The sequence below is a fragment of the Sardina pilchardus genome, chromosome 9 (assembly GCF_963854185.1).
Source record: "Sardina pilchardus chromosome 9, fSarPil1.1, whole genome shotgun sequence".
NCBI classification, from domain to species: Eukaryota; Metazoa; Chordata; class Actinopteri; order Clupeiformes; family Clupeidae; genus Sardina; species Sardina pilchardus.
In genome coordinates, this window is record NC_085002.1 from 9,225,924 (window position 1) to 9,253,033 (window position 27,110).

General features: G+C 43.4%; 1 protein-coding gene and 1 long non-coding RNA gene across 13 annotated transcripts in view; both read left to right on the top strand.

Moving 5' to 3' along the window:
* Positions 1-1,634: 1,634 nt before the first annotated feature.
* Positions 1,635-7,146, top strand: LOC134092229 (uncharacterized). The gene is made up of 3 exons (XR_009940181.1): positions 1,635-1,714; positions 3,609-3,749; positions 7,108-7,146. It is a non-coding gene; the product is annotated as an uncharacterized LOC134092229 (long non-coding RNA).
* A 965-nt stretch (positions 7,147-8,111) lies between these two features.
* Positions 8,112-27,110, top strand: part of ralgapb (Ral GTPase activating protein non-catalytic subunit beta) — a 34,792-nt gene continuing 15,793 nt past the window's right edge. For 8 of the 12 annotated variants that reach the window (XM_062545621.1, XM_062545627.1, XM_062545623.1 and 5 more), the window contains exons 1-18: positions 8,112-8,251; positions 9,883-10,090; positions 11,708-11,910; positions 12,779-12,945; positions 13,801-13,987; positions 14,490-14,621; positions 15,364-15,542; positions 16,096-16,146; positions 17,546-17,617; positions 17,990-18,037; positions 19,820-19,971; positions 20,470-20,680; positions 23,072-23,273; positions 23,687-23,854; positions 25,555-25,669; positions 25,911-26,055; positions 26,192-26,256; positions 26,429-26,567. In XM_062545621.1, coding sequence (XP_062401605.1) covers positions 9,914-10,090; positions 11,708-11,910; positions 12,779-12,945; positions 13,801-13,987; positions 14,490-14,621; positions 15,364-15,542; positions 16,096-16,146; positions 17,546-17,617; positions 17,990-18,037; positions 19,820-19,971; positions 20,470-20,680; positions 23,072-23,273; positions 23,687-23,854; positions 25,555-25,669; positions 25,911-26,055; positions 26,192-26,256; positions 26,429-26,567 — 2,413 coding nt within the window. In that variant the 5' untranslated portion in view covers positions 8,112-8,251; positions 9,883-9,913. The remainder of the gene's footprint in view (positions 8,252-9,882; positions 10,091-11,707; positions 11,911-12,778; positions 12,946-13,800; positions 13,988-14,489; positions 14,622-15,363; positions 15,543-16,095; positions 16,147-17,545; positions 17,618-17,989; positions 18,038-19,819; positions 19,972-20,469; positions 20,681-23,071; positions 23,274-23,686; positions 23,855-25,554; positions 25,670-25,910; positions 26,056-26,191; positions 26,257-26,428; positions 26,568-27,110) is intronic. The other 4 variants (XM_062545630.1, XM_062545631.1, XM_062545632.1 and 1 more) reach the window with 2 other exon arrangements.

The window sequence follows — 27,110 nt, forward strand, 5'->3', positions numbered from 1 at the left end:
TTGTTTTCTTCGGCTTCATCATTTGTGACTGAAGTCTGAGCACTCTCCCTAACATCTAGCTTTTCAACAAGTCTCACATATTTAGAAGCAAGGTAATGTTTATTGATTGTGAAGCCAGGGAGAGTGGAGAGGTAGTATTAATATGACTGTGGTCTGAACCTGACACATCGAAGCACATTCCATTCCACTGGTAAAGGTCAAGGAGAATTTGAGAGACCAGCTAAGTTTCAGTCTTATCTTGCTTAAAGGTTGGTTGTGACCATGACCAATCACATTGCTCCTCTCCAACAAACTACAATCTGCAGATTCTAGAGAATTGCCTTTTCCTAAACAATCTCATTTCTGCCTTTGGAATGATCCAAATTACACTGATAATAATATATCTAAAACCATTTGATTTTCCCTGCTCATCCAAATCATTACACACAAAGCATGCGAGACCCCCATTCAACAATCACATATTAGTGTATAGAAGTCCTTTGAATTTTTCTGCTACGCTAAATTGCAGCTAAAATGTCAAGGCATGTTTCTCATAACTCACTATGGGAAAATGCCCTGTGGAATCCAACAATGAAACAGAATCTGAATTTAGAATCAGAACATTGCTCTGACAATGACAGGAGATCAAATGAATGTCTTCAGAAGTCCTTGGAAAGGAGATCTGAATGCTTTGCTCGGTTTTTATGTGAACAAACAGACACGGTGGTTACAAAAAGTACCCTGTACCTATATATCCACCTAACCACCGTGATGTGTCACATTTTATTTAATTGTCTACCTCAAGTCCAATCAAGAGCGGGCTGCATTCTAAAATTAGATAGTGATGACTCATATCTGAAATCATCCTGTAAAGGTTAGCTGATTCTAAAGAGCAGTAATTGAAGTGGAAAGCCTATTAGCTCTGATAGACTCTGAAACCATGGAAAAAATGCATTCTAATGCCATTTCATATGCTTTTAGGCTGAAGGAAGATGCGTACAAGAGCGATGAGTAAACCTTTCATTTACCTCTGAAAGCACAGAAACATTCTGGCGTATTTAATGATGTGATCATTCCTAACAACGCTCCTTTCATTCGCTAGTTAGCTTGATGGCTGCTAATGTTATAGAGTTTGGCATTTCTAACCCTTGCAAGTATCCTACATGAGAACCCATTCCAATGCAAACTCTGGTCTTGTAAGAAAAGTAAATTATGCACTTGAACTTTTGACCTTGTGTGATGGCGGGTGATAATTTTACATAATGATGAATCTTTTTTTCTTCTTTCAGAGGATTGATTTCATAATTTATCTGTTAATGTTAAAAAAAAAAAAAAATGAGTCAATTTCCTAGCATGGTAGGCATATACGCAGACAAACGCTAGAAAGGTTATTTTACCCAGACAAATGATAGATGTTCCTATTAAAGACATCATGCTCAAGCCTGATCTTATGCCTCCTCTATCATATATGCTGCATAGAAACAAAAGGCCTTTTTCATTTTAGTGCAGTCAACTCTGTGCTACGGGATGGAGCACCTGTTTAACATGCACACGTTTTTTTTTCCCCTCCCTTTTCCTGAGATACTACACCCATTCCTTCCGTGGCCTAGCAGATATCAGAAATAATCTTGTGTTTCATCTGTCTGTGCACTGCAGAGTTGTATTGTCACTGAAAATGAAAACCTGTGTTGCTGGGGCTGCACAGAGAAGAGGAGGCCCGACTTCCAGCATGAAGGTGCGTTGGAGCCTCCCTATGCATTATTCATCCTTTCCACTCTCATTTCTGTCTGCTGTTGATTCGTGGAGGATAAAATGAAGAAGGTGGTTCAGGGGGGAGAGGAGGGCCGAGTGCAACGTGTTCCCGCCATCTCTCTCTCTCTCGCTCTTCCTCTCTGTGCATCTCTCCGTCTCCCTGTATCCGTCCTCAGGTACATATTTTCTCAGGGACCTGTTCCTACTGTTCTTTTTGGGGTGCTCTGAAGAATCAGGATACCAGTGGCACTCCTCTGAGATTCACAAAAGGGGCATCTGATTTGACAGTGTGTCAGGGGAGGCAGTGGTGATGATATTGGTTGGGATTCATTCTCCTCAAAATGGCACCTCGGGCAAATGTTACGGCATGTTATGATATGATTATGCTATGGTCCGTGCTGTGTGTGAGTACAATCATATGTACTGCTTTATTTCATTATATAAAAACAGGCCTCATTAAAATAGTTTTTGGTCCCTATAGGTATTCAGTAAAACCATCAGGTTCCAATGTCAGCATTTCCAGGAATTTCTGAGGTAAACTAATCGATGGAACCACACTCAAAATGAGTTCCATTTCGAGGGAAAAGGAAACTTAAATGTAACTGTCCACTCTCAGTGAATCAACACCGTCTCAGTGGGATTTATTAAAACCACCATCTGGTCACCACAAATGCTCCCTTCTAAATAAGAAAGAGATAGAGGGCGAGACAGACCGCATGACAGCAAAAAAAGAGAGAAGATATATTATGAAAAAGTAGGTGTTTGGTGAGAAATGAGATGGGTGGGATTTCCCCTTTAAGAGTCAGGTTATAGAAAGTCATACAGAGAGAGATGGAGAGAGATAGAGATAGATAGAGAGAGAGAGTGTGAGAGAGAGAAAGAAAGAAAGAAAGAAAGAGAGAGAGCAAGAGAGAGAAAGAAACAGAGAATGGTGGAAAGTGTGGGAGAGAGAAGCTGTTTCATAATGTTTCAGTTCTGAGCACCCATAGCTCTCACGTGTATGACTAGGAAAGCTATTGTTTGGACAAAGTGCAGACGCAGCACATACAGCTCAATCAAAGGTGTTTGCCACACGTGACTCATCTTAACGGAATCAATTATCGAGAGTCCTCCAGAAACACCACATGTTGTATTAAGAAATCATTTTAGCATTAAAATTTATGGCACCTTCCACTACTTTTGAATAATGAAACTGGATGATGAAAGCTTAACGTTTGCCAAAGAAGCGGTTAAGAGCATATTACTAATTTAAAGCACATCAGTTACCGGTCAGAGTTGCTCACAATGGGAAGTTGTTTACACAGTAACCCAATCAAACATTATTGATATTTAACATGGTACAATCTTTTGAATATTTAATTTGTCCCTAACTACAACCAGTGTGATTAATTTTGGGCATATTTTTACCCACAGGTGTTTTTGCTATCAAAGACTCCATTGTCTCCTTAACAGAGCAACCCTTTTAATGATGATAATAGTGGGAAAAATAATGCAGATGCGAATACGTCCGTAAATTATAGATGATTAAAATGGCTTTTAAAAGCTTTGTTGAGGAATTAAATCACACTACACGAGAGAATAATAAGCCACAGTGGCACAGTTTCATTGATATTTAAAGTGGAGCTTTAAATGTGGCCCTGTGGTGGGACATGTTGAGTGCACAATCACATCTATGATAAATATTGTATATGTAATATGTTGTTTGAGGACCTCTAGTTGACATTGTATGCACGGGGGAAAATAAAGGCTCCCTGCATATCTCAAGGTCAACCATACATCTTGAGACCTTCCTTTGCCTCTGCATGCTCCAGCCACTGTTTTTTTTATTTATTTTTGTGTAATTCACATGTTTTATTTATCATATCTCTCATGTGCAGATGCTAAAAGCTGTCCTCCTAGATGCATTTCCATAGAGCAGCGGTTCTCTGAATTTCCGTATGCAAAAGAATATAGCAACACTGAGAAGCAGTGCTTCACTGAGGCACACGCTGCTTCTTTGACTCTTCTTTGATCATAAGGTGAGCGCTAGGTGTATGGGTGGCTCTTGCAGTCACAGTAATGCATTTGTTTTCGTTTCATTCAGGTTGTGGACGAGTGTATCAATGTATTATTAATCTTCCCTAGGGCCCCTCTCTCTTCTCTCTCCCCTCTCACCAAACACTCCTCAATCTGCTTAGCGCCACTAAACCATTCGACAACAGGCTCTGCGTGAACAGGAACAATATTAAGCAGTAGCAGCAGCAGCGCAGTGGTGCCGCACTTTTTTAAAAAAAGAAAAGAAAAAAAAAAGCCACGGCAGCCAGCAGCAAAAGAGGAATGTCTCTCTGTATAATTACAGCGGAGCTTCAGATCCTCCGGTCGGCTCCTCTCTCTGTCGGCTCTCCCCTCTCAGTATGGAGGATCTCGCCGCCGGTGCCTCTGGACTCGGAGACGATCCCGGGCTGATTTAGGTGACAGCTCTTTAGCCCTCCACGTGCCTGACAGCCATTAGGAGACACCCAAGGGCATGAAACCCAGAGACGGATCCTTTCGACGGAGGGGCTGGTGTTCAGCGAGCGCCCACAAATCAAAGGCAGTGTGAGGACAGGGCTGGGTGACGCACAGCACTGAATCATGACAATCAGCGGAGGCGATCAGGGGAGGGAGAGACAGAGGATTCACATTGGAATACATGTTTAGGGAAAAAAAAGGCTGCTTGAGGAGTCATAAAGGATGATTTTCCCTCAGGTAGTGTCCTGCATCACCAACCACCCTCCTCCAGCAAATCCAAACACTATGGTTTTGCATCTGAACTGGCACTTACCCAAAACACAATCATAGGTCTCTTGCATATGAAAACGATACAAGGAGTTCTCTTGATGAAATGCATCCCCATGCCAACATAGTACTTTTGACTTTTAGGCTTATAGGAGACTAAGTACTTCATCATAGCTGACACTCAAAAACATGCATAGTTTCAAAAAAATCATTGCTGACGCTCAAAAATGTGCATAGTTTGATCAATAATCTAAACAAAATAGCCTGCAGAGAATGTTCCCATTGAAATTGAAACAAAGGGCACTGCCCTCTACAATGTTTTGTTCCCCAAGCCTTTCAGTGTAAAGGCAACTGCAGCCCATCAACATGCCAACTAGTGAGCACACTATGATTCTGAAAAGACTGGTTTGCCATCCTGAGAGAACCATTATTCTTAATAGACTCCCTGAAAACTTTACACAGTGACCCCTAAATGAGGCCTCACTTTTCCCCCAAAAGAGCTTGTTTACTTTTATTTATTTATTTATTTATTTATTTAATACACTGAGTTTTGGCATTTCTGTTATTGTGATGTAAAAATTCTAATCAGTCATTTATCATTACACTGACAATCCCCGGTGCATGAGGTTTTGCACTGTTGAGGGATTACTGATGTGAATACTATCTTCCTCCCCAGATGGCTGACGGCTTGCTCTACCGTGTAGGAAAGGTGCCATCTATTGGATAGTGGAATTATTGCAGAGATCGGTGCACATTGAGCTGATGAGCATCCATACTCATGTGATTCAATTATTTTTTTTTTTCAAAACTGCAACTTACATTGAGATGATGCTAGAAATGGCACATAAATAGACATTCAAATGCAAGTGCCCACGACACGTTATGTGTTGCTTATTATCCTATTGTCCTATTGAGAATGCATTATTTTGACACGTAAACAAAACATCAAAGGCTTCATAGCTATTGCCTCTGCCTACTTAATGAAAACACTATGTAAAAACATTAACTGAATTGCCTGTACATATTTTTTTTGTAGAAAAGCTACTTTTTGATGTTTGATAGCCTATCTTTGTATTTAGATGTATTTATACGAACAAAAAATATATATTGTTGTGCATTGTATGCATACTGATTCTTTGCATCTGGGTTTTATAGGTGTTTACATTTTACGAAATCAAACTTGTGGTTTTCTCATCTTGTTCTAAGACTGACATCGCAATTGTCAGTCTAAAAGCATATTATTTTATTATTATATATTTTTTGACAGCAGAAACTACTTACTGTGCCTTTCAGTTGTGGCTTACAGGGCACAGATGCCACAAAGTGCCTGTGGATTAGTATAGGACAATGCAGATGAAAATGGTCATGCACTTTACACTGAATGTGCAAATAGTCCCCTCTTTAATTATTTATGTTGGCAGCCTGTCTTGGACCAGGGCATAAAGTGCTGTGCAGTGCTTGCTGTGACGATGCAGAAATTATTCTGACAAGGTGCACTGAGAGCCGGCAGTAAGAAAGCTTTGGGGGAGGGAGGGGTGATGCAGCCAACTGTTTAAAAACACAATGGACCTAAAATACCATTAGATGAAAAAACTGTCAGGAGAAGTTAATTTCATGAACATTATGAAGTGAGATATGGTAAATATTTCAGATTAAGGGTAAAGGTTGATTAAAGGTAAAGTTTGGTGGAAGTGGCACTAACACAATTCACAATGCATTAGCCCAGGGCATATACTGTACATGTACAAAGTATATTGGAAGCAGAACAGACCACTTGTTTATTTTGAATCTGGCATTAGTAAGACCAAATCTTTGAGGAAAATACAGTTACAAACATTTGCTCTGAGTGTAATTTATGCGTAATTAAATGAACATTTAGAATTTTCAAATACCTCCAAGACAGATTACTGTAAGGAAACCATGCGAGCACCATCACAGACAGAACAAGCCCAGCTGATGGCGCTATTTGCTTCATATTCTCCCATGCAGGAAAGCTGGAAGGGCATGTTCAACACGCTCACAAAAAGGTGACCGACAAAAATTAGGTAGAACACCGGAGTGCCATATATTTTCACAATTTTATCACAGAGGCTAGTGTCCCTGCCTGCACTAATATTTAGCTCATTTAATATCATCAAAAAATGAAAGGATACTTGGTAGCCGTAAATGAACCCATACCAAAACCTTTGTTAAGTTGTCAGCTCTGGCTCTTGTTGTAGCAAGTTGAAGGGTGGCATTTTTGCCTAAGCCAGACAGTTAAGAATAATCACAAATTAATAACATCAATAACTATGACTCACAACTCTTTTTCTTCAAAGATAAATACCTCACAGCCTGTCTACACCAAATTGCGTGATCAAAAGCTCAGGTTGCTAAGAAATTCCTACATTGCATTAATGAGATATTTGCTGATTGACATAACAAAATCACCAGATCAAAATTAGATTATTTGTTCAACCGCAACACCATAATTTGCAAATAATACACTTCTCAACCACTAGGCTACACTGCACAATCTTGCACAATCTTGTCCTGTCTATACTTTGTATATCACTTTGTATATCACTTCTGGTTAGATGCAAACTGCATTTCGTTGTCTTTGTACAGTACTTGCACTAGACTGGACTGGCGATTGGATTTCACCCTGCATCTCAGGCTGGAAACCTGCATATTTATCTCTCCAGCTTCCTGTCCGCGCTTGCTGGAACCAATCACAAACGGGCTTATCCACCAGGCGCACACGGATCGTTGGCCTGATTGGTTGATGGACTATCCAAAATTTCAACTATGCTCATTGATCATGCCTCTTGTGCAGTAGAAATACATCACAGACTGCCCAGACAAATGTTCAATCAATGTTGAAAAGATTGAGTTTAGTCTGGTGATAGCCAGGCTACTTGTACTCTGCACAATGACAATAAAGTTTACGCTCATCTAATCTATTGAGTAGCCTGTTATATCATGAATGAATGTGTGTGACTGTCAGTCACAATGACTATTTACTTCAAAAAGACTTAATGTGCCATTTCCCCATCGTTTCTGAAAACGTTATGATTGTAGGCTAGGCTACTGTTTCTTGTAGGCTACACTATAGTTCTTCGCTACTGTTAAGTAGGCCTAGTTTTTCTCTTGGTAAATTCTTGTTTTATTTTTGTTTGTTTGTTTGTTAGGATAGGCACTAGAAGGCCAGGTTCTGTGTGTAAGATATATATATATATTAAAAAATGCACTGTTTTGATTAATTTAAGAATGTTGTGCTAAATATGCGCTAAATTGGAGAAAAGTGTGATACAAAACCGTGTTGAACGCGCCCACACTTATACATTTCCACCTCCCCTGCCACTGAAGGTGATTGGCTAGCAGGATCCAAACAGGACCTTGCTTTTAAAGAGACATGTCTTCTTTGCTGTAATAAATATGCACGGCATGTATTATATTCTCCCATTTTCTTTAAGAGAAAACTATAGAGTACTTTCTATGGTGAACTGTAACCCACTAACGCTCGTAGATCTATGTTATGAAAGCAGTTGTTTACCTCCAGCCTTTGTCTTTGGTTAATTTAAAACCAATCCACATGGTGTAGGTATCCGTGGGCATTTGCATCACTGCCAACCTTACTGGATGACGACAGGGCGGAAAGGCTTGTCCATGTCAGTGGATTTTCAGCGACAAAGATGATGTTTCCGAGGTTCATTCGTCGGTCCAAGAACTTGTGCTGAGAAGACACCGATGTCTGATATGTCAACCGTTCTCTCAGACGCAGGTAGCTGGCGATCTGTGGTTGCTTTTCTTTTAAAAGACAACTTGTGTATGTTTGTTGCTGTCGTGAATGTCCCGCAGTGCGGCCTACAACAACAGTGCACTTCCAGCAGGAGATTTCGGCTCCAGATCACCTTGCCACTGTTAGCTGTCTAGGATAACGCTGAGTTTTGGAGTTTCGAAGAAATTACTTCATCGGAACAGTTAATTTCCAAAATAAACATACGTGCAAGGGTTGTGCTGTCTAACTTACTTACTCACAAACCTACACAACGTTGTCTTGGAATGTAGCTCGCTATATTGTATGCATTTAGCGACAGCTAACGCTAGCATAGTTAGCTGTTTCTGGCAGCCCGAACTAACGTTAGCAGTTAACACTTCCCAGTTGGTTTGTATTATAAGTTATGTTGATCAACTGTAGGATTGTCACTTCTGTAAACTGCCTACAGCTAGCCAGACATATGGATTTCACTTGCCACCAACTGACATGAAACTAGATTAAGGGGTCCCTGATGGTAAACTGCTTTCTTGAAAAAAATCTCCTGTAAATGTTAGCTATGATAGCATGGATGTGTTAGCCACACAGAACTTTAAACGGGGGTCCCTCCGCAGTGCAACAAAGTGGCCGACTTGTTTCCTTTGTTGCTAATGTATCAGTAAACTGAAATAACCTGCTTGTTTGAATGTCATCTATGAACGTTTCTCTCACGTGTGATTTATGCCTTAATTCAAAACTCCGCTAATAAACATGCTAATGCTAACTTGTACTCAACACATATTGAGGAGCTGCCTTGCTAATAGTTTGGAAGCTGTATGACAACCGCCCAAAGCAGAGACTTTGAAGGCAAGAGGGCGGAAACTTTACTCACACTTGTCAAGGTAGCGTCATATCAAACCTGTGAATTAGTAGGATTGTGGATGTCAGTGTTATAAAGGAGCAATTGATGGAGACAAATAATTTCATAATATTCCGATAACGTTAGAGGCCAGACCATTGACGCATTCTTGTCCAAAAAGCTGTGTGTCTGCGCGCCCTCATGACATGTAATTAACGTGTGTTGGTGGATATTTGGGACTTGCCTAAATGACTAAATGCGCTTCCTTGATTACTCGATAGTGTTTTTGTTTGAGACAGTTTCGATTTTGAAACTAGTCAATGCCACGATACAGATTGGGAATGCCCATTTGGCACACGCCCCAACTATGTTATCATTTGATACTAATATTAGCATATCAGATAAACTGAGATTAGTGTAGGCTACAAACACACACATGGACGTGTCATTGCTCAGACATACACACAAGCCAGACAGAGTTAAAAAGAGCTGGACACCTTGCTATTCATAGTTCTTCTGAAGAGCCTCTACTCATTGTACGCCCAATGAAATTCAGCTTCAGACGATTTGGAGAACAGACAGTGTTGCCAAAACACAAGAAGCCCTTTCTTTGTTTGTTGTTCCTTTCAAGTGAACTGTGACTGTGAGACACGATGCATGATTGCATTATGGGGAAAATATTTCAAGTAAACATTTGTACCCACCAGCCCCATTGCATTTGGTTTTACAAATAGCCTAGGCCTAATTTTACATGGCATCTAAGTGTGTGAAATAATGACTACATGTTTTCCCTTCATAGGCTGTTCTTGGATCCAGTAGAAGCCACAGTCATGTACTCCGAGTGGAGGTCTCTGCACCTGGTGGTCCAGAACGACCAGGGCAACGTGAGTGTCCTGCACTCCTACCCGGCGCCGGTGGGACGGGATGTGGCCAACGCCGTGGTCCGGCCCCTGGGAGCCAGCCTGGGGGGCTCCTCGTCCGAGAGCTTTCTAAAGACAGATAAAGAGGTACGGGGATAAGTGTGTGAGTGTAAGTGAGAGAGAGTTCAGCAGAGTGCAAGAGGGTTGGTGCGAAACAGTTCTGGTGAATTGGTCTCCTGTAAGTCATACTGTGTATATTTAGCTCAGGCCATTGTTTTCTACGGCAGTTATGTCCTCCTGTCCCAATGATTGATGATGATGAGATGTTCCTGGTGAGGAAGGGTGCCATGAGAAATAAGGGAAGAAATAAGAGACCTAATGTTATGATTGCTGTTGTGGCCATTCACATTGATGCTCTCTCTCTCTGTCGACGCCTCTCTGCTTGTTGATGCCTCACATTATTGCAGTATTTAGAGTTTTGGAGTATGACTCCAAATGCAACTACTGTAGTTGTTGCTCTGCTGCCTGCCTCTCCAGCCTGTATCATGATCTGTGTGAGTGAGCCTCATTTCTGCCTTCTGCCTCGGACATGAACTGCGACAGTTCCCTTTTTGTTTGTATGTGTTAGCTGATTTGTATTGTGTGTGTGTGTGTGTGTGTGTGTGTGTGTGTGTGTGTGTGTGTGTGTGTGTGTGTGTGTGTGTGTGTGTGTGTGTGTGTGTCTGAGTTTGTGCGGACCCAGAACAGAACAACTCTATTGTTCCCTGTGCCTTTGCTAACTTCCGCTCCCCCTTGTGTTGGAACCTCAGGTTCCTCCTGGCTTCTGTGTGGCGTGATAACAGCGCAAGGATTTCCTGTGTATTCCCTGAGGCCCCTGCCTCTGATTTTCACTGACTGCTCTGCTCTCCTCTCCTCTCCTCTCCCCTCCCTGCTCAACCCAACCCTGCCTGTGCCTGGGCCATCCACAGACTGCCTGCCTGCCCAGTATTCATTAGATAAGGCTGTTTTGCTACAAGGGTTCAGGCAGAAATTCAAGTCCCTTGCCAAGGAATGCACTCTGGCCCTTGATTCAGCATGGCGAGTGTCTGTTGGGTTTCCTGGCATGTTTTCGCTCACGAGATAAGTGGCTGAGCCGAGAGCCGAGCGCTTTGGGGGCACCGCCTGTGGGCACTCTTCCTGTTAAGGACAGGGTGGTTGATCGGCTGGGCAGAGCAAAACCACAGCCACATGCCGAAGTTAATGAGTGATGTTGTTGTTGATAACGGCGTTAGAGAAGATGTGGTGCTGTAGCTAGGAGGACAAATTTAGCTGTCTGTTTATAGTGTCAGTGGCCCATGGTGTCACATGATCACTGTCTGTTACGGCTCAAGAGAATTGTCCCATTCACTCTCAACATTATGAACACCAAATAAGATTTATTTTTTTAAGTTAAGGATGTTTGTGGATTGCCTAGTCTAGTCTACCATTCCTTTCACCACAAACAACGATCTTTTTGTACACAGGCTGGGGCTGAAAGACAGAGGCATCTTCCCTCAGGCCATACTGGCCATGAACACTTTGAATTGACATTGGACACAGCAGCACACATTTTTGCACTTTTTCCCTAGTAGTATGAATTGTGTACTATATATGTGTCTTTTTTCTTTTCCTTGCACATTTAAGTGTTCAAGAGTTAATTTCACTGCAGTTTTACCTGTCCAATTATGCATGTGACCAATACATCAATATTAACAAATAACTGTGTTCTGTCCCTCTGGACATCAGGTGAAATGGACTATGGAGGTGCTGTGCTACGGCTTGACCCTGCCTCTGGACGGTGACACGGTGAAGCTCTGCGTGGACGTCTACACAGACTGGATCATGGCCCTGGTGTCCCCGCGAGACTCCATACCTCAGCCCATCATCAAAGAGCCCAACCTCTATGTCCAGACCATTCTCAAGCACCTGCACAACCTCTTCTTGCCAAGGTGCCACTTATACTATTGGATTTGTAACATCTCTCATGTTTTCTCATTTCTCATGTTATCATGTGTTGAATGATTTGCGCAAAATGTGGGCCCATTTCTCCAAAATGCCAAGTAAATGGTTGTTTGAGGAGAGGAGATAAAACCCAGATTAAACCTTATTAGCCTATTATTATTGTTATAATTGGAAATTATGCAACGGTAGAATTTGGTGGGTGAGTGGGTTCTTCCAAGTACCTCTACTAAAGTTCAACCCTGCAGGTTGTTTTGCTTCTTTGGGAGAAGAGAGTTTAAATGGAGGGGAGCAGGGTCTGACCCCTTCACCCCCCCCCCCCCCCCCTCTGTAATTTGTCCCATGATAGAGGTTGGCTTGTTATGTTATAGCTTGTCATTTCAGCTGGAACGCTTTCTCAAGATGTTATTTTGGCTTGAGTGTGACTGGCATGCTGATATTTTTGGATATTTGTTTTCTTGGCTATTTTTTGTCGATGAGGAAAGAGGTTGAGTTCAAGGAGCAGTTATTGCTGGCACAGATTACCTTTTATTTGTTTTGACTGAGGGCCCTTTGAACCAGAAATGAAAGCAAAAATAGAACTTCTTTGAATGTGGCTCTCTGTTATCTTTCATTTTTTACTTTTGTAACTCATCTTTTTAAAATCAAATTCTCTGTTTCTTTGCCTTCGTCTCTTGTTTAAGAAAAAAAACATACAACTCCTAAACTTCTCTCTCTGTCTGTCTGTCTGTCCCTGTCTCTCTCTCTCTCTCACTCTCTCTTGCTTAATTTCTCTCTTTCTCTCTCTCTCTTTTTTCACGTTTGTCAACAGTTTGCCCTGAGTATTGACTCTCTGTTGTTTCCTCCTGTCGTCTGCAGGCCGGAGCACTACAGCCCGATGCACTTCCGCTTGTGCCAGCAGGTGCTGTGTGCAGTCCAGAAGCTGGCGCGCGACTCCTCCTCCATGGTGCGCGAGACCTGGGAAGTGTTGCTCCTCTTCCTGCTGCGCATCAACGACAGCCTGCTCGCGCCGCCCACCGTAGGAGGTGGGGAATGACCACACACACACACACACACACACACACACTGCTGATCTGCACACTGTGTCTCTAATGCACTCTTTGATGCACTTGTTCTTATTGCACTCCACCTTTTTAAAATTTTCCCTAGAATTGTTGTGAGAATTGCTTTAAAAAGCTTCAACTGTTTACCATGTTGTAAGTTGCATTTACACTTGGCGAAAAAGCATCAGCCACGTGTAATGTAATGTCACACACACACACACACACACACACACACACACACACACACACACACACACACACTTTTTACAGTGTTCAGGTGAACATTGTTTTCCCTACATTACAGTCTATGCCCAAGGTGACATCAGCATTTGCAGTAAATCGGCACATTTTAACAAATCATTATTTTCCACAGTCTTCAGAAGCGCAGTCTGCAATTCTAACACCATGCACTTTTTTTGTTGTTATCAAATTCAGCAAATTGCTCCTCACAATGGATAGATCTAGATGTCCAGTCAGTGTTTCCATTCAAAACGTTTTCTCACACAGTCCTGCACCTGTAAATAGCAATACCTCGACTGCGACATAACCAATACCAGCCAGTCAACACAGTGCTTCAGGAGCACAGTAGGAAAGGTGTAATTAGATTGGCATTTGAGCTTTCACATATTATTGAACATTTTGCATTAGACCCTAGTACCCTAATTGCTGACTTCATCTCTAAAGAGCACACTGAAGTCTGAAGCAAAACCTGCGCACATCAGCAAAAGAATCATGATGTGCCTCATTTGCCCCTGTTTGGATGGCTGTTTATTCTTGCTGAAGTACGTAGTAGAGCCCTGCCTGACTGGCGTGCCTGTTGCTGTGTGCTGTGAGCAGGTGGCATTGCAGAGAAGCTGGCGGAGAAGCTGATCAGCGTGCTGTTCGAGGTGTGGTTCCTGGCCTGCACGCGCTGCTTCCCCACGCCGCCCTACTGGAAGACGGCCAGGGAGATGCTGGCCAACTGGAGGCACCATCCGCCCGTGGTGGAGCAGTGGAGCAAGGTCATCGCCGCCCTCACCTCCAGGTACGCAGCGCGGGCCACTGGGCACGGGCGTGATGGGCACTGCAGATCAGGAAGGGTGCAAGTCAGCAAGACACAGTCCCAATGAGAATCCCTGGCTTTTTACTTATATTAATATGTTTCATATTATCATATCATCAAGCACTGTAAATTATTCTGCAGATACAGTATATGCATATTCAGGTGTTTGTGTGTGAGTGCATGCATGCATTTGCTTGTGTTGTGTTGTGGTTTGGTCTGTGCGTCTGTGCGTGTGCAAGCATACATGCATGTGTGAGTGATGTGGGTTGTTGCAGCATGTCACTGATGTGTTTGTAATGTGCAGCAAGTATTTCACAATCTTCTTGGGAACATCAGTCAGACGTATGGATCTATAGCTTGACATTTTGGGTAACAATGTTGTTCTCTCTGTCTCTGTCTCTGTCTCTGTCTGTCTGTTTCTCTCTCACTCTCTCTCTCCCCCTCTCTTTCTCTTGTGTTTGTTGTCTTCTTTTCTTCTGTCCAGATTATTGCGGTTCACGTACGGCCCCTCGTTCCCGCCGTTCAAGGTCCCGGAGGAGGACGCCAACCTCATCCCCTCCGAGATGGACAACGACTGCGTGGCCCAGACATGGTTTCGTTTCCTGCACATGCTCAGGTACTGCACCCAGCGCGTGGATGTCTTATCACAGTATTGATGCCTCAGAACACTGCCAGGGGAACCAGTTTGTTCTCCATTCCTAAACCACAGTTGCAACACTGAGGGCTGGTCTCCTGGCCATTGGTGAAGTCTGGTCCTCAATAAACCTTTATTGGAGATTTCCTTTGAAAAGAAAATGCTTACAGTCTAGAACAGGACAGGAAACTGGCCCTGTGGTGGTAATTATAGCAGGGAAATAGGGAAATAAATTTGTGGAACAAGCATGACATTACAGCTTTTTGTTTAATGATGAACTATCTGAAAAATGTGTGAACTAAAATTAAAAAATGCCCAAACCCCACCACCCCCCACCCTCTCCTCTTGAGTCACACATCCCCAATGCACAGAGGCTATCACAGTCATACTGTACATTTGTGAGGCCTTTTGGCCTGAGGACTACTGTATGCACAGCACGGGTCAAAATGCATATGTACAGCTTTGACCTATACAGTACACATTATGCATTTTGCCAGAAGGCCACACAGATTTGTGACTGTATATTGAGGGACGCGTGTGTCAGTTGGCACTGAGACAAGACAACTGTGCTAGACTAGTAATTGTGGAATTGGTTTTGTGCATGTGATCCTCTTTCTGAATACCTTACGCCTCCAAAGCTGGTTAGCCCTTGTCCACCCCATCCCCTGCCTGGAGCCTTGCTGATTGTTTCCCCATCCTCTCCCCCCTCCCTGTCCTACACTAGTAACCCGGTGGACCTGAGCAACCCGGTGATCGTGAGCTCCACGCCAAAGTTCCAGGAGCAGCTCCTGGGGGTGAGCGGGGTGCCCCAAGAGGTGGTGCAGCACCCCTGTCTCAAGCAGCTGCCCCAGATCTTCTTCCGCGCCATGAGGGGCATCAGCTGCCTGGTGGACGCCTTCCTAGGTGAGTGTGTGTGTGTGTGTGTGTGTGTGTGGCACGTCGTCTCGCCCCGACACCGTCTGGGCTGAAGTGCCTGTAAACCCTCTAAATATCCTCTGAATCTCACCACAGAGCTCTGTTGTGTTGAAGATGGATGATATCAGTGCCCTCTCTCTACTCTCAATTCTGTTGTCTGGCAACCCTGAGTAGAACCCATAGTGTTTCTTTGAAGTCTCTCTTCCTGCCCAGGAGTAGTAGCCAACAGATGTCTGGCTCATCATGTTTTGCTGTGTATATTTGTGTAGTCAAAAGCAGGGAGATATGCGGTGCCTGGGCTGCTCAGGGCACAAGCGGCGTCGCTGCTCTAACCAGAGGAACTGCTCTGCTGCCACTGTGATCCCTTTTGAAAGAACTCTCCCTCTCAGCTGATCTCCGTTGGGCGGCTCCGAGAGATGATCGCCTTTTTTTAAAAAAAAAAAAAAACTTCATTCTGTCTTTTTTTTGTTGTTGTTTTGTTGTTTTTGTTTTTTTTTGTTTGTGATGTTGAAGTGTTGATGTGTGTTCTCCTGTACTGTAGGTGTTGCGGTTTTTAAGAGACTCGAGCTCCATGAAAAGCTGCCCTCCTATGGTACTCTACCCTCCCTGGGGCCCTCTCTGTCTGTCTGTCCTCTCACTTGATTCTGCCAATCTGGGCTATAAGGGCTTATGTGACTGGGACTGTGCTAGTCTGTCTGCCCCTGATTGCCTCAAAACTGAAATGCTGAAAGACTGAACTGCCTTCTTTGTAGGGCTGTTTCATAGTCAACACAAGCTGTGTGGACACATGCATCATGCAATACAAGAAGGGTTTGACATTATGCTGATGTAGCAAAATTTGTTGTCCAAATTTTTGTAACACAAAGTGAGTGCTAGGTCATGCCTTTCTGATATGGATGCATTGTTTGCATAACTTCGGTAGACCATAAGTGGGCTCTTTGATAGGTGTGTGAGCCTGGCGTTTACAACTTTGTCCGCATAGTTTGTGTAGACTATGGAACAGCCCGTATAGTACGCCGTACAATTTCATAGCTTGTTAACTGTTCTGTCTTTGTGTTTTTTTGTGACCTTTGGTCTAGTAACACACACACACGCGCGCGCGCGCACACACACACACACACACACACACACACACACACACACACACACACACACACACACAAGTTGTAGAGGCGCATTTAAATCATGTTCAGAGAGTTTAGTCATTTTCAGTTAAACAGTCCCAGTGGTTAAATCTTCCTGTGGTCTGTCCCACAGTGACAGGAAGCATGTGTGTGTGGTCTGTTGTGGAAAGGCTGAGTGCAGCTCTGCGCCTAAGTTAGGAGAGGGTGGGCCTCTGCTCTACCGCATGGTCACAGAGTGGCCAAGCACTTCATCCTTGTGCTACGCCATGTGTAGTGCCTTTTTGACCTTTGAAAACACGCCTATAAACTCTCAAAAGTGTGTGTGTGTGTGTGTGTGTGTGTGTGTGTGTGTGTGTGTGTGTGTGTGTGTGTGTGTGTGTGTGTGTGACCAGCATGCATGTCTAGATGACCTTTTCCGACCTCGCTATAGTGTTTACATTGCTACTCTGGGTCTGACAGGCACATATGCAGTACATTGAGCTATGCAGTAATGTAAATATTGTAAGCAGATAGGCGCTTGCACATACAACAAATATTTTCCTTTCCCCACATCGTTATGTTCTGTTTGTTGACCATTGAGTGCCATCCAAAATTGACCAATGACCTGTGTGCTGTAGCTATGTTAATGTCTTTGATGTCCGTGACTGCAATGATCGACATTTTACTAAATGCAAATCAACCTTTCCTCATGTGCCCTTAGACAGTGGTACATTATACTAACACACTGTCATTGTGATATACATGATGTGTATGTGTTTCCTCGTGCCCTGGGTCTGTGTGCTTACAGTGTCAAGTCTGCACCATTGTTATTTTCTTTTTTTCTTCTTTCTTTGTTTCCATCCATGTTTCTCTCTCTTCCCTGTGTAGGGTTACATGAGCTTTCTTCCACAGGAGCCTCCCTGTCTCGGGGCTATATACGGGACAGACTGCCCTCTTTAGGTACTTTGAGACGCACTAAAGCAATAAACTCACACCTGACAGCCATGCTTGATTCCTCCAACACCTGCAGCTGGCCTCAATCAGGAATCATGTTCAGCACATTTGGATATTTTGGTTGCTATTTAGTTTTTTAGATTAATTCCATAATTTTACTTATGCTACTTATAACTCCAAATAACTATTTGTACATTTTTTATGTATATATATTTGTACTATAGGTGCACCTGTTTCCTATTATTTCACCACATTTATGTTCATTTTATGTCTGTTTTGAGATTAGATTAGAATTAGCTTTATTGTCATTTAGCAGAGTATAGGTACAGAGCCAGTGAAATGCAGTTTCTGTTTATGAACACCATCTTTTTTTCTCAGGTGTCGCGGTGTCTAGGAACAATTTTCGAGACAGGCTGCCATCTTATGGTACTTTGTAGATCTCCTAAAGAACCATCAGGGAACAGGATGTGGATTGGTGGATTTGCTGGGGTTGGAAAGATCCTATTGTGGATTGGTGCATGCACTATGGCTGCTGTTTTTTGGCCCTTTATATCAAGGGTCAAATTGTCAAAAATGTACTCTTAGATTCAGTATAATCTGCATTCTATACGGCGTATGCTTATCAGGTCTCAAGAGATAAAATAGTTTAGACATCAAGTCCAAGAAAGAAAACGCCAAGGCTTCATTAGCATGGCTTGGTCTTGAACATCAACATCAAGACTTTTCAGGAAAAGTCAAACTAGAATAGATTTTCCTTTAAAGATGTGCTGCCTTGCAGGTGTGGGAACTCTAATTTGACACACCTGGTTCCAATCTGAATTTAACGAGTAGTAGTTATTAAATAGTCAATTATATGAGCTCATCTTATGGTGATCAAAAACTTTGCAGCTACGCTGACATTACAGTAGAAGTAGATGGATGACCTGCTGTGAGGGGATGGGGCACATGCCAAATCAAACAGCCCTGGAGTGGGCCTTTTGGTGCAGAGGTGCTGTAGTGCCGACTCCCCTCTGAACCGCACATCTGCTCAAACACCTGTTGTGCTGCAGGTCATTATGACTAGTGAAGTCAGTTGCAAATTCAGTAGTTCAAGTGCAACTAACAGGACTAGGTTCTAGTGCTCTACTGACATGAAATCAAAGGTGCAAGCCATTGCTTCCAAAGGCCATAATGCATTGCATCGGGGGTTTTGAAATATACACATTTTATCCTGCATTTTGGCATTGTGTTGATCTTGATCAATTTGGACTTGAGCTTCACTAACCTAATCAATTTTGTGGGGATCCTCAGGAAATGTTTGGTATGTGGTGCATGGAGCAAAATTACATGAATGATTGATATTATTGTTATGGTAAATTAGCCTGGCTGTGCCTGCCTGCATCTCATCTCCTTTTTTATCTCTGAGATATACTAGTCTGGCTACTCTCAGTGGACCTCTGTTTCCCTCAACCACCAGAATGGTGGGCCATTCAGCAATGATGCAACAGTTTCAATATTGAAGGTTGCAGTGGTAGAACTAGAGGAAGCAATAAAACCATGGTAGCAATGCCAGCAAACATATTTAAAAAAATGCAGCTGGAAGAACATATACACTTTTACAGCACAGGTAAATACGTTGGTTTCTCACTGCAAATGTGCTTTATTATCAGTTTGCATCAGGTTAGTGGTGAAGTAGAATGTAACACTAGGAATCCCTGATCAATGCGATTAGTTAGACTGGACCAGTGAGTTCAAAGTTAACGTTACGTCTGTGCCCACTAGGACGGCACAATCTTCACAATGAATAGGTGTAGTGATACCAGGCTAAAGGTACATGCCATTGTGCGCCAGGGTGTTTTTCTTTTGATGAACCCTTTTTATTTTTTGTTTTTTTTGTTTTGCTTTAATGGCCAAGCAATGGCATATGAAGTCTGTATTGTGTGGGTTGTTGGAACACCAGAATGAAATGATCAAGCACTAATGCTGCCAGTCAGAGTGGTGCCCGGCTGCCGCACTAATTGTAGCAGATCAGCCCTGGTTTCCGCTGGAGATTCAGGCTGTCAGCAAAACTGTGGCATGTTTGCTTGATTGATCTGTCCGAAATAGCAACGACGATCTGGAATTCAGGTGATCTAATGACTATTTGTGGGTGTGAACGCAGGACAACTGGGGACCTCTACCTGTTTCACCTGTGTGACTGTTCCTCTGTTCCACGCCACTGTCCTGCAGGAATATCCCGCCCCCGTTCAGACAGTGCCCCTCCCACGCCTGTGAACAGGCTCAGCATGCCTCCGGCCCCCACCACCACCAACACAACGCCACCGCACAGCCGCCGGCACCGCCCAACCGCCGTTACCAAGACCACCAGCAAGGCCTCAACGGTAGGTGATGCTCAACTGCAGCAGTGTTTGCCCCTCCTACATTCCTAGCCACATACAATACATTTACTTAGGGCCCTAATTTGAAAGGCAAACATTCCACATCATAAATATGTACTCAAATTTGAATGCAGTCATTTCCTGCGTATTAGCCGCACTGTGTATAAGCCGCAGGACAGTGTTTTAGGCAAGTTAAAAGAAATTAGTAACCTCATAGCTGAAGACATTTGGCATAATCCATCATACGCTGCAGATAATAGTTTGCGAAATTCTGTGGCAATGACAATGAGAATAATGTTTGGTCCATGCTTTTGAAGCAGAAGACTTTGCCCACCTTTCATATTTGGATTAATGTGAAATACAGTGATCAAATGGTTTGATTATAGAAAATTAAGACTGTCTGAAGAGGAAAAAATATATTTAGATACTGATTGAAAATGAATTACTTTGTAAATGATGAACCGTTTGCGAATAAAATGCTACTTATCCATCTGCCACCAGACGGGACAGTCCAAAGTGTCGCACCAGACCTCCTCCTCGTCATCTCCTCTGTCCAGCCCCAACCAAACGAGCTCAGAGCCGCGACCCCTCCCCGCCCCGACAAGGCCTAAGGTCAACAGCGTCCTCAACCTGTTTGGCCAGTGGCTGTTTGACGCTGCGCTGGTCCACTGCAAACTCCACTCAAGCCTGAGTAGAGACAGCAGCATGACTGGTAAGATCTGCCACACACACACACACACACACACACACACACACACACACACACACACAAACCCCTACCTGGCCAGTACCATGTGTTCACTCTTGCCTTGCTTTAGAGTTGACATCAAAGGGGATATGTGTTGGATTTTTAGTTCGAAACATTAAACCATCTTGTAGGCATAGCAACAGAATGTGAAAAGATGAGCTTTTTGATGTTGTGTGAAGAACGCTCTGTGTTGCTCAGATAGCCATTAGAGTTCAACTGCTAGCTTGGGACTAGACTCTTACAGTATCGCTTTGAGGTGCTGTGTGGAAGAGCACTGTTGTGGAAGCAATAATAGTACGTTTAAGACTACTTGAAATGTACGTTTCCTCAATTGCAGCAGTCTGCCCAGACCTGAAGATATGTATTGAGAGTCAAGTGCCAATATTTAATGAGCGCCTAGCATCTGCTTATTTATAATAAACTCCTTTGGCAGGCTCCTCTCATTATAAAAGGATGACTTGCAGATTTGTCATCAGAAGGTCACTTTATTTATTTATATCTCTTGACCAGGGTCGTTTTCTGTGCTGTTTGAAGTGTTAATTAGCTGTCTGTGTTTGTTTGGCTGCCTCCGTATCGACTCCACCACCACCCACCCCACCAGAGGGACATTTTTGTGAGCCTGTCGACTGAGCCGTGTATTAGCATTTATTCGATGATGTGGTAAAAATGGCCAGAGGTGATGCAGCTTCACTCTGTTGTGGGTTCTGTCTGCCTCTTGCATGTGTGGTGTGTGGAACAGCCCTGGTTAATTAAGCAGGGATTTGGTAAACGCTCAGTCAGTGATACTGAGCAGAGCATCACAGAGTTCATGCAGCTAGACAGAACCATTGCTATTGGAGTGCTTCATTTTGCGTAATTTATTCACACATTACTGTTCTTCTTTGATTAGTTTGATTCGTTTCATTTTTTGTTGTTGTTGTCTTGCAGCCACATATTTCCAAATTCTTCTTTCTTATAAATCTTGTAAGTAAGGCGCTTTAAGCTTTTACTTGATATGTTTTGGCTAGTTTTGTTTCTGCTCTTTTGCATAGGTTTGCCTAATAGTTTGTGAGTTGAAAAGGAACCACATACCTAATTTCGCAATAACATTTTCATCCATTTCACTTAGTGGCACTGTTTGGATTGTAAGGACAGGTTTGGCTTTGTTTCCTGCTTGTGTTTGTTTGGATTGAATGGTCACCGCCCACATTCCTTTGGGTCAATTGCAACAGATATGATGGAAAGCTTGGATGGGGACTGATAACAGAGCCTTTACTTGGAGACGGGCTTCTGACATTTTACCAACCAGACATTTCTTTCACTGTTGTGATTCTCTCATTTGCACTCAAAAAGTAGCATAGTCACAAAACTCAAAAATTAAGCCACGACATAAGTGTTTGTTTACATTTGACTGACTTGCCTGCACATACAGTAATTGCCTTGGCCCATCTCACCACAACACTTTTAACCCATTCCCGTTCACCATAGCGGTTTATACTAACCAGACTTTGAAGGACTACCTTGCCATTTGTGCAGATTCTTACGCCTATCCTTTTATTTTTAGAACATTTTTAGTTGGGTGTAGTACTGATGGATGCCGTGGATGTCTTTGCAATTTTTATGAGTGAAATCATACTTTGTGAATATTAAGAGCTGCTGTCCGGGCTCATTGGGCATCTAGTCTCATTTCTCCGATGGATGAGTCTGTTTTATGACCTGAGTGCTGACAGGGAGAGTGCATTATTTCCTCCCCCGGTCTTTCTCCAGGGCCCTCTCGGCCAAAGTAGTTCAATCCAGCTGGACCACTACACTGGTGCTATATGTGAAGATCCTTTCGAGTTCCTCAGTAGGTGAAAAGACAGTACAGCTGACATTTCTGCACATTATAACCCCCTTGTTAAATTTTGAGTTCCAAATGAAGTTGTCTTCTGTTTGAAGTGGGATTCTGTTGACTATTTGCTTCAGGCATCGAAAGATAGACACATTTAATGAGATGCCAACGACTATATGTAGTTCACTTCTACTCTACCTGATGCTGAGTCACATCTGAGCGTCTCAGTGCAAACAGCTGCAGTGTCTTTGTCGGTTAGCTTGGTGGGGCCAGTGTTTACCCCCAGGCATGTCTTATTCACTGTTTTGCTCTTTCTGTCTGTCACCCCTCTCTGTCTCTCCTGAACCTGTCTGGCTCCATCTGTTTTCATATCCTCTCATCTCCTTCCCCTCTCCTCTTCTCTTCTCTCATCTCCCCTCACCGCTCCCTCTTTAACCCTCTACTCTTCTCCACTCTTCTCCTCTCTTCTCCTCTCTTCTCCTCTCTTCTCTATTCCCTCTCTTCCTCCTCCTGGACTCCTCTTCTCTCCTTTGTTCTCTGGCCAGCTCTAGCCACTCAGGCGGGGGTCGAGCTGAGGAGGAAAGGCTCTCAGATGTCCACCGACACCATGGTCTCCAACCCCATGTTTGATGCCAACGAGTTCCCCGACAACTACGAGTCCGGCAGGGCCGAGGCGTGCGGCACCCTGTGCCGCATCTTCTGCAGCAAGAAGACCGGTGAGGAGATTCTGCCCGTCTACTTGTCCAGGTGAGACTCCAGGGGGACCGAGCCAGGGGAAACTTGAAAGTCCTGTACAGAACTGTACAGAGCTGTTTTGTTTGACTGAGGTTAAAACTTCAAGTCAAAAGTCTGTACAGAGGTTGTTTTGACTGAGGTTAAAAGTTCCAGTCAAAAGTGTTTGACTGAGGTTAAAAGTTCAAGTCAAAAGTCTGTACAGAGGTTGTTTGACTGAGGTTAGAAGTTCAAGTCAAAAGTCTGTACAGAAGTAGTTAGAAGTTACATTTAAAAGTTGAAGAAATATGATCTGTTAAATAATTTTTTTCCCAGGAAGGCCACACAGTAGGAGTATAGACTAAGCATATTTTTAGATCAGTGTTTTCGATCGTATTTTGTCTCCCCTGTTTTCTGTCAGACCTAACCAGGTGTTTGTCTTTTGACAGGTTCTACATGATTCTGATCCAGGGCCTCCAGATATCGGACTACATCTGCCGGCCGGTCCTGGCTAGCATCATCCTCAACTCGTCTGCTCTGTTCTGCTCGGACCTGAAAGGCATCAACGTGGTGGTGCCATACTTCATCTCGGCTCTGGAGAACATCCTGCCGGACCGGTGAGACACAGACCCACTGACAGGCAGCAAGCACTGGGATCCATCACAGACCCCCATCCCCCCACCCCCCTCAACCTCCACCCTGCCACACTGCAGACAGATAGACCGCACAGAGACTCAGAGAGGAGGCTTACTGTACACAGCTGTTGGGGCGCTATTGTAGGCTAGCACTGACAGATCAACTCCCAGCATTATTGAAATGTATTTGTTTCTTTACTTGTAAGTGGAATATTCCTTCCCTGATGGGCTTTGGGTGCAGTTGTGTTCTGTTTATCTGCTGTGGAGAGAGATGGCTGTGCCTTCTCCTGTCATGTCATGGCGTTAATGGTTCCATGCGCCCAGTTCTGACGGTGCATTAAAAATGGAATGCTTTCGTGGCAGTTCAGGCCCATCACGCAAATGGGGTTATGCAACATTTAACATTTCACTAAATGTTAAATAACAAAAAGGAGGTAATCAATGCTGCTGCAGCAAGCATCTTATTCATGATGATAATATGGGACTGTGAGGACGGGGTAGTGTTCTGTCAAATCATTTCTTATGCCTGGAGTCTTATCTCTTAATACATAGTTTAGTATCTGGGGTGCAATACTTAGCCAGTAGCCACCTTATTACTGTTCAGTGTTTCTGGAATGCCAGGGAATGTGATAAAATACTTCATATATATACAGTGAGGAGAAAATGTATTTGATACCATGCTAAAGTTGCCTAAAAAGAGGAATATAAAATCGTCATTTGACAATTGATCTTAATGTCTTAATTCAAAAATTGAGTAAAAATAAAACCGCTAAGTACGCCAATTTTCTTTGTGATGGAAGAATGTTTCGTAAATAAATAAATGTTCTTCCTAAATGCTAGGGGGAAGTAAGTATTTGACCCCCAATGTAACCCTATGGGAATTCAACACATAGGGTTAACATAGGGGCGGGCAGATTTTTATTTTTTAAGGCCAGCTATTTTATGGATTCAGGATATTATGCATCCTGATAAAGTTCCCTTGGCCGTTGGAATTAAGATAGCCCCACATCATTACATACCTTTCACCATAGCTAGAGATTGGCATGGTGCTTTTTCCAGTAGGCCTATTAGCCTGTTTGATGCTCATTGAGCTCAATGCAAATCAAACAGGCTAATAGGCCTACTGGAAAAAGCACCATGCCAATCTCTAGCTATGGTGAAGGGTATGTGATGATGTGGGGCTATTTTAATTTCAAAGGCCAAGGGAAATTTATCGGGATGCATAATATCCTAGATCCATGAAATAGCTGGCCTTTAAAAATAAAAATCTGCCTGCCCCTATGTTAACCCTATGTGTTAAATTCCCATAGGGTTACATAGGGGGTCAAATACTTCCTTCCCCTAGCATTTAAGGAAAACATTTATCTATTTACGATACATTCTTCAATCACAAAGAAAATTGGTGTCCTTGGCGGTTTGATTTGTACTAATTTTTTGAGTTAAGGCATTAAGATCAATTGTCAAATGATGATTTTATATTCCTGTTTTAGCAGGGTATCAAATACATGTGCTCCTCACTGTATATATATACATGTGTGTGTGTGTGTGTGTGTTTGTGTGTGTGTGTAAATATATTTTCATTGCAGTGTGCCAGATGATCATAGTCGTAGAGAACCGTGGACTGGCTATTGTAAATAATCAGTGTTGCATAGATGCTCAGTGTGTTATTTGGACGCCCACAGGGAGCTGTCCAAGTTCAAGTCGTACGTGAACCCCACGGAGCTGCGGCGAGCCTCCATCCACATCCTGCTCTCCATGCTGCCCCTGCCCCACCACTTTGGCAACGTCAAGTCAGAGGTAGGAGACGGACACGCCCGGACACGCCCAGCGCGCTCACCCCCCCGCCGCCCCCGCCGCCAGGCTTCTCTCTCTCATCACACTCTCTGTGTCTTCTGACATCATCTGCGGTCCTCTGTAAAAACGCATCAAAAAATCTTGTGTAGTCATCACATTGTCGGGAGATGTGACAGCGCTGTCGGTCACCAAGTGATGGCTTCTGTAGATGCTGAATGGGTTTTTGCCACTCTGTGCTTTTCAGGTCCTGCTGGAAGGGAAATTCAGTAATGATGACTCACTCCACGACAAGGCGGTCACCTTCCTGTCCCTCAAACTGCGATTGGTCAATATTCTGATTGGCGCGCTGCAGACGGAGACCGACCCAACCAACACACAGATGATTCTCGGTACATTTATTTGTCCTCCATTATAGCCATGTTGCATGCGTAACAATGTTACACCCTCAGTGGACTATTGACAGCACTGCCCTTCATGTGCTCTGAGTAAAGCAGAATAAATGAGTTAGCACTGACTTGCTTGCAGGGGCCATGCTGAATATTGTGCAAGATTCAGCTCTGCTAGAGTCAATCGGTGCCCAAGCTGAAGTGGTAAGTGATGCATGTGATGGTAAGGCAGCAATATATTTGTGTGAGTGTGTGAGTGTGTGTGTGTGTGTGTGCGAGTGAGAAAGAGAGAGAAGTTCATTGTAGCAGAAGAAATCACCTTAAGCTGTGAGGACATATTGGAAAGAGTGCTTTGCTGTGCTGTGCTGCTCCACAGGGCAGTTTGGATGGCAGTCACTCCCTGGCTAAGAGCCACAGCAGAAACAACAGCGGCATCAGCACCGCCAGCGCAGGCAGCTCGGAGGCCACCACGCCTGACAGCGAAAGACCCGCACAGGCTCTGCTCCGAGACTACGGTAAGCCAGGAGGGTCACACAGACAGGCTGGCGATGAAAGTTTGTGAAAAGAATTTGAATTTTCACTTTAAATTGCCCATTTTTTTTCCATTTTGGGTTTACACTAGTTTATTATTTGTCCTTAGCAAACATTTTGTAATGTGTTCAGAGGAATTTTTTGGTAAAGGTTTTCTTTCTTTCTTTTGAAACTTTTTGCAGTGCTGTGTCTCTGAGAATTTGTCATAAATTCAACTTTTATGTTCCCCACCACTCTTCTTCTTCTTTTGAAATTGCTATTTTATATATACATATATATATATATATTAGTAACAGACTTGACCACACAGTCTCTTGGCTGCATGTCTTGGATTCAGCCCTTCTGCATGTGGCTAAATGTCCAGTGCAGCTTCATCATCACATGGATATGCTCTCAGTCTGTAGGTTCTCTTCGCACTGACCAAACTCTCAAACTTCCCTGTGCACCTCTTCACTGGATGGAAGTATGCTTAAGACCGGACGTGCAAAAACTGACCTTCAGAAAGTGGAAGTCCTACCATGTTTTTT